The sequence below is a fragment of the Quercus suber genome, unplaced genomic scaffold (assembly GCF_002906115.3).
Source record: "Quercus suber isolate HL8 unplaced genomic scaffold, Cork oak 2.0 scaffold_308, whole genome shotgun sequence".
Taxonomy (NCBI): Eukaryota; Viridiplantae; Streptophyta; class Magnoliopsida; order Fagales; family Fagaceae; genus Quercus; species Quercus suber.
Genome location: NW_027069764.1, coordinates 165565 through 171348, shown reverse-complemented (window position 1 = coordinate 171348; position 5784 = coordinate 165565). Strand labels below are relative to the sequence as shown.

At 36.8% G+C, this 5784-nt stretch overlaps 1 protein-coding gene across 1 annotated transcript; it reads right to left on the bottom strand.

Annotated features, from left to right (window-relative positions):
• Positions 1–2257: 2257 nt before the first annotated feature.
• On the bottom strand, positions 2258–4901 carry LOC111983285 (G-type lectin S-receptor-like serine/threonine-protein kinase LECRK3). The gene has a single exon (XM_024014947.2). It carries the CDS (start codon positions 4802–4804, stop codon positions 2468–2470), a length of 2337 nt encoding a protein of 778 aa, XP_023870715.2. The 5' UTR covers positions 4805–4901; the 3' UTR covers positions 2258–2467.
• Positions 4902–5784: the final 883 nt, after the last annotated feature.

Sequence of the window (5784 nt, the reverse complement as noted above, 5' to 3'; positions counted from 1 at the left end):
AGTCTAGTAGTCTGCCAATGAATTATAAGTCTTCCACAGAGGACTATACATGTTAACCTCAGCAACACGGTAATTTCAGAGTCAGTCCCAACCATCATGTGGGCTGTTCGTTCTAGCCTTGTCGATTTTTGATCTTCTTTTCCCTTACTCCAAAAGTGAAATACAAACAAATTTGGAAGTTTTACTTCCACACCAAAAAATAAAATCAATTTTTGTTTGTTGCACATTTCATGAAGGATTCCATGCACAACTTATGGGGATGTAGGAACTGGAGACTTTCCTTATTATTGAAAACCAAATCAATGCATTGATTAATTAATAATTATAGTAGAAAATCATGGACTTGTAGAGGATTTGTGGAATGAAGCAATCAATTCAAATTTCTTATTGATTTATGTATGTCTTTCTAGTTATAAAAGTATGTTTTAAGAGAACATAGAACATGTTTCTCAAAGAAAAAAAGTGAATAAAGATAGAATAGTGTCAATAGGATAATAAAAATTGTTGATAAATTGTTATTATTATATTCATTTTTATAAATGAATCTTTGATACCTAAGGCTGGCGAATGGCTAAATAACCATAAAATCCCAACTATGTAGTTAATAGTCATTAGTTTCAAAACTATTTTTTTTACTAAAACATCTCGAGTTAAGAGACTCATTTATGGGCTATAAATCAGTCTTTGAGGGTCGATTTTCATATTTGATCAAGCCTGAGTTGGCACTTTTTCCACGTGGCATCTACATGAAAATCGAGTATCTGATACTCGATTTATAACCATATATATCAGCTCCAAAACAAATCAGACCCAACAAATCAGACCAGAGNGAGTCAGTCCCAACCATCATGTGGGCTAACTCTAGTCTGTAGCAACATTGCTGTCATGATAATGATATTAATGACTAGCCCCACCGACATTTTAGATTCAACATTGTCATTGCTTCTACATTGTAACCAACTAGACCTAAACTCCAAAATATCACACATGCTTACAATTACAAAACACATAATAACTACACTAAACTCACACCAGTCTACAAATTTTTAGATTTTTTTTTTCTTGCTCCTAACATATTCTTTATTTCACATTTTACGAATTTTTTTTTTCCTCTCTAATCACATTTTTTAGGTTTGTATTTACTGGATCCTTTATTATCCTAAACATAGGAGTCATTGTTCAAAAAAAAAAAAAAAAAAAAAAAGAGCAGCAGAACAAGGAAAGGACCCAGGCGCGACCCAGGCCAGGCGAGCCCGGGTCGCGTGAGCCCCGGCCGCGCGGCGGCTGCCTAGGCCGTCTTTCTCTCTCCCTGGTCTTTCTCTCTCCCTGATCTGCTCTCTCTCTCTCTCTGATCTCTCATCTCTGATCTGGTTTTTCTCTCTCTCGCTGATCTGATCTGGGAGGTGAGGCTGCGCATAGACTTAAATTTTTTTAAAATTTGTTTGGTTTGTAAATCGAGTCTTAGAGACTCGATTTTTTAGTGGTTCTACGTGGAAAAAAATGCCACATCAGAGGTGATTAGATCATGAAAATCGAGTCTTGGAAACTCGATTTATAGGCCAAAATCGAGTCTAAGAGACTCGAGATGCTAGTAAAAAATATAATTTCAAAACCTTAACTACTAACTAGATAATTAGAAAAATAAAATTAGTTAACTATTTTCCCCCCTAAGGCAGCCGTGCCATGACAAAAGTGACGTCATGATTTCATTAGATCAATTAAAACACGTCACACACAGTCTTAGGTGGAATTCAGCAGCCATCTCATTAACGGATAAGTATGTTTTTTTTTTTTTTTTTTTCCCTAACAATCTGAAACCTTAAATCAAAACCATCTTAAAATTTAAGAGTACGAATTTCAATTTAGTCTAAGTAAATAGTCCTGATATAGACAAAACACCATTGCTTCCTATACCCGAGTAGCCCATTACAAAAGCCAGAGAATGCAAATACTTTCTGAGTAACAACATATAGTTTTTTTTTCTCTCAAAAAAAAGAAAAGAAAAGAGTTTTGTCACTAATTAGTGCCACTGTTCAGACTCTCCCATAAACAGAATTTAGGCTTGAATACCCCCTTTGGCTCTCCCTCCTTGTCTTAAGGGAGAAAAAACAAGCAATTGATTTTATATTTTTAGAAACATTGTTTTCCCTTCACAAATAGAAGTGTGTGAACTGCGGAGTCATTCCGTTCCCTAGTTTGAGCCCCACATATAAGGGCCATCAAGCCAAGGGCCATTGGCATGTACATATATTTAACATAAAAGAAATTTAACAATATTGTGCAAATTATTCTTCCAAATAGTCTCATATTTGGGTTTTGAAAGGAATACAAGTACAAACACATTTTGCCAGTAGCCTTAAAACTGGCTAAATACTAAAACTTCCTTGTCTTAATGGAGGGACATATCCAGCTCAAATCCCCCTCAATAACTTTTCCTATGAAAAAAAAATAAAAATACAAATACATTTTATATAGTACTAAGAAAAGAAGTCGGACTTGGAGGGATTGGAATATCTACAGTTCCTTCCAGCATTAGTAGAACCTTCTTCATCGAAGGGCGAAGAGATGGTTCATCAAGAATGCACCAGAGTCCCACCATAACCATTCTCTCCAATTGTCTTTGGTCAACCTCTTTACCACTTACAAGTTTGCTTAACTCACGAGCCTCAAAGCAATAGTATGCCCATTCCTCAAGAATGGCCTCATCTTCAGGAAGATCCCAATCAACACTCTTTCTATGACATATAAGCTCCAATAGCACAATTCCGAAACTGTATACGTCTGCTTTGGTTGTCACTCGTTGGTTCCGAAGCCACTCTGGTGCAAAATACCCCTTTGTTCCTCGAATGGCTGTTTTGGTATTGGTTTGGTCTGGTTTTAGCAGCTTCGCCAATCCAAAGTCAGAGATTTTCGGGCACCTATATTCATCCATGAGTATATTTTGAGGCTTTATGTCACAGTGAATGATTTGTGACTCACACTCTTCATGGAGATAAAGAATTCCCTTTGCTATGTTGCGAGCTATTTCTATTCTTTCAGTCCAACAAAGTTGTTTTTCAGGTTTGAAGAGTATGTCTGCAAGGGAGCCATTGCTCATGTACTCATACACCAAAAGCCTATTCTCTCCATCATGGCAATACCCGAGCAAACGGACAAGGTTCTTGTGGTGTGTTCTTCCAATTACTTTAATCTCGGTTTGAAACTCTCTCTCCCCTTCAGTCAACAGTTTCTCTAGTCTTTTGACAGCTACAATCTGTTGAACATTCGATATTATTCCCTTGTAAACAGTCCCAAATGATCCTTTACCCAGCTCTTCCTTGAAACCATCAGTCATTTTTTCAAGATCAGAATAAGTAAATGATCTTGGAGAAACATCCATGCTCAAACCAACATTTCCACTATTATTAGAGAGTCTTTTATAGGTCCAGACACGATTTCTATATGTTGCTATCCCAGAAATCACTAACATAATGAGTCCAAAAGCTGCAAGTGAGATGCTGATAATCAATATGCCCTTTTGAGGCTTTTTTTCTCGCACCATGGGAACAATGTTAGATATGATGGGTGTAGATTTACCAACCTTGATTAATGCTACGCTTGAATCAGCCAGTACTCTTCTTCCAAATCTCAATGGAAGCCTTTGCTTTCGGCATGCCCCCCCATCTTTGTACAAAGCTGCTTCACAGTTACAGTCCTCCAAACATGCTGCTTCACAATCCTCTTTCGTCATTATCTGCTGCATAATTGAAAAAGCACTATCTTCCCAGACTGTATTAGATTCTTCTAACATGAAATATTTCATACTTCCGTTTTTGATTTGGCAACTTTCTGCAGTGAAATTCCTTTCACAGCCTGAACTCCAATTGTCCTGGTGAACTCTTACAAATCCAGGAAGACATTTGCAGTTGGCTTCTCGATCAACAGTAGTACAGAACCCATTGAGGCCACACAGGCCCTTAGGGTTACACTTATTATCAGAAGATGACCAATTGACAAGCCAATTCCCATTCTTTTCCAAATTGTGTGAGTATAGCCTGAAGATCCCGTCAGCATCAATTCTCATAAGGCGAACTATACCGTTTGTTGGATATCCACCTTGAGTCAGATTTGATAGGTATTTGCCAGTGGAATTGAGTAGGTAGAGATGGCCATCATCATCAAGACAGAGCGACACGTTATTGCCTTGTCCATATGTATTAGAAGCCCAATAAGCATGTTCAACTTTTAATTCAGGTATGTATGGGTATTGCACCAGGTTTCCATCTGTTTGCATTACCAATTGGAATATTCCTGTTGATTGGTCAAATTCTGAAACACTTGAAACCAACCTTTTGTCAGCTAAGAGACACTGACCCTGCAATATGGTATTGGTTGGATAGTTGAAACTTTGCCATATAATATCCTTATTAGAATTATATAGAACAAAGTTTCCCGAATTGAGCATTGATGCCGATGTTGCACGTTCAGGAGGATTGACAATGTCTGACTCATTGCCTTGTGCAGATTGCAGGACAAGTCTACCATCACCAGTGAAATTCAATGTAACATCAGCAAGAGTTGGAGGATTGTCTCGATTGGCTGTCCAGATTATTGTCTTTCCAGGAATCCCGGCAAGAAAAACTCCTATGGCATAGCCATTGGATTGTTGGTAGAAGCCAAAGGCATATAGACCAGAACGTGACAGCCATGAAAACTTGGTAGTAGGCGTTAAAGAAGAGCCTGGGCTTACAATGGATTCTCCTTGTTGAGCATCTGCAGTGAAAATTGCTGAGAGAAGAAGAAAAAGCAAGATATTTGCCATCATTGGACAATAGCAATTTCTCTATCTAGTTTCCTTTTACTCTAGTTTCAAATGGGAAATGGAAAATAATGTTCAAAAATTAATAATTCAATCCACCTCCATATATAGTCAATAAAGTTATCTAAATGTGCATACCTTGTCGTGTACAAGTGCCGAGTTATGGTGTCGTAAACAGTTCAAAAAAAAAAAAAAAAAAAAAAAGGAATCGTTTGGAATGGAAGAGTGAAAGAGAATCCTACACTTCAGTAAATGTCTTTCTGTGAATTGAAAAGTCACCGCTAGTATATATTAAAAAAAAATGCATAGTAGTGAAAGAATTATTCATATAAGTCTCCTTTTTTTTTTTTTTTTTTTTGGGATGAGCACTTAAAGTCCCTTTCTTTGGAGACTGAAAAGTCTCTCCGCTTGTCTGCCAATGAATTATGAGTCTTCCATAGGACTATACACGTTAGCCCCAGCAACACGGTTGATTTACTTACAAAGTCAATCCGAACCAATATACGGGCTAACTCTAGCAAGTAGCAACGCGGCTGTCATGATAAGGATATTTAAGACTACGTCAACAGCGATTCGAATTCAACATTGTCGCTTCGTTGTTCATTTTAGACTTAAAATCACTTGAGAATGGGATTCAGTTGGACAGAACTCATTTGAGGAGTATAAACAAAGAAGTAGAAAAGAAGGAAAGTACAAACAAGTATACACTTTCCATATTATCAAGACCAAATCAAATTATTGATTATTAAAGGAAATCATGGGAATGGAATAAATCAAGAAATTGTGGGATTGTGATTGAGTTGTGTATGTAATTCCTATTATAAAAATGGGTTACTATTCTAACGTATCAATATCACCCCTCTAAATACTATAAAAGGTTATTAGCAAAAAAGAAAAAGAGAAAAAAGAGAGATCTGTAAAAGGGTAATTATAGGTTTATATTGTACCAAAAATGTAAATCATACATTGTAAACTAAACAAATGTG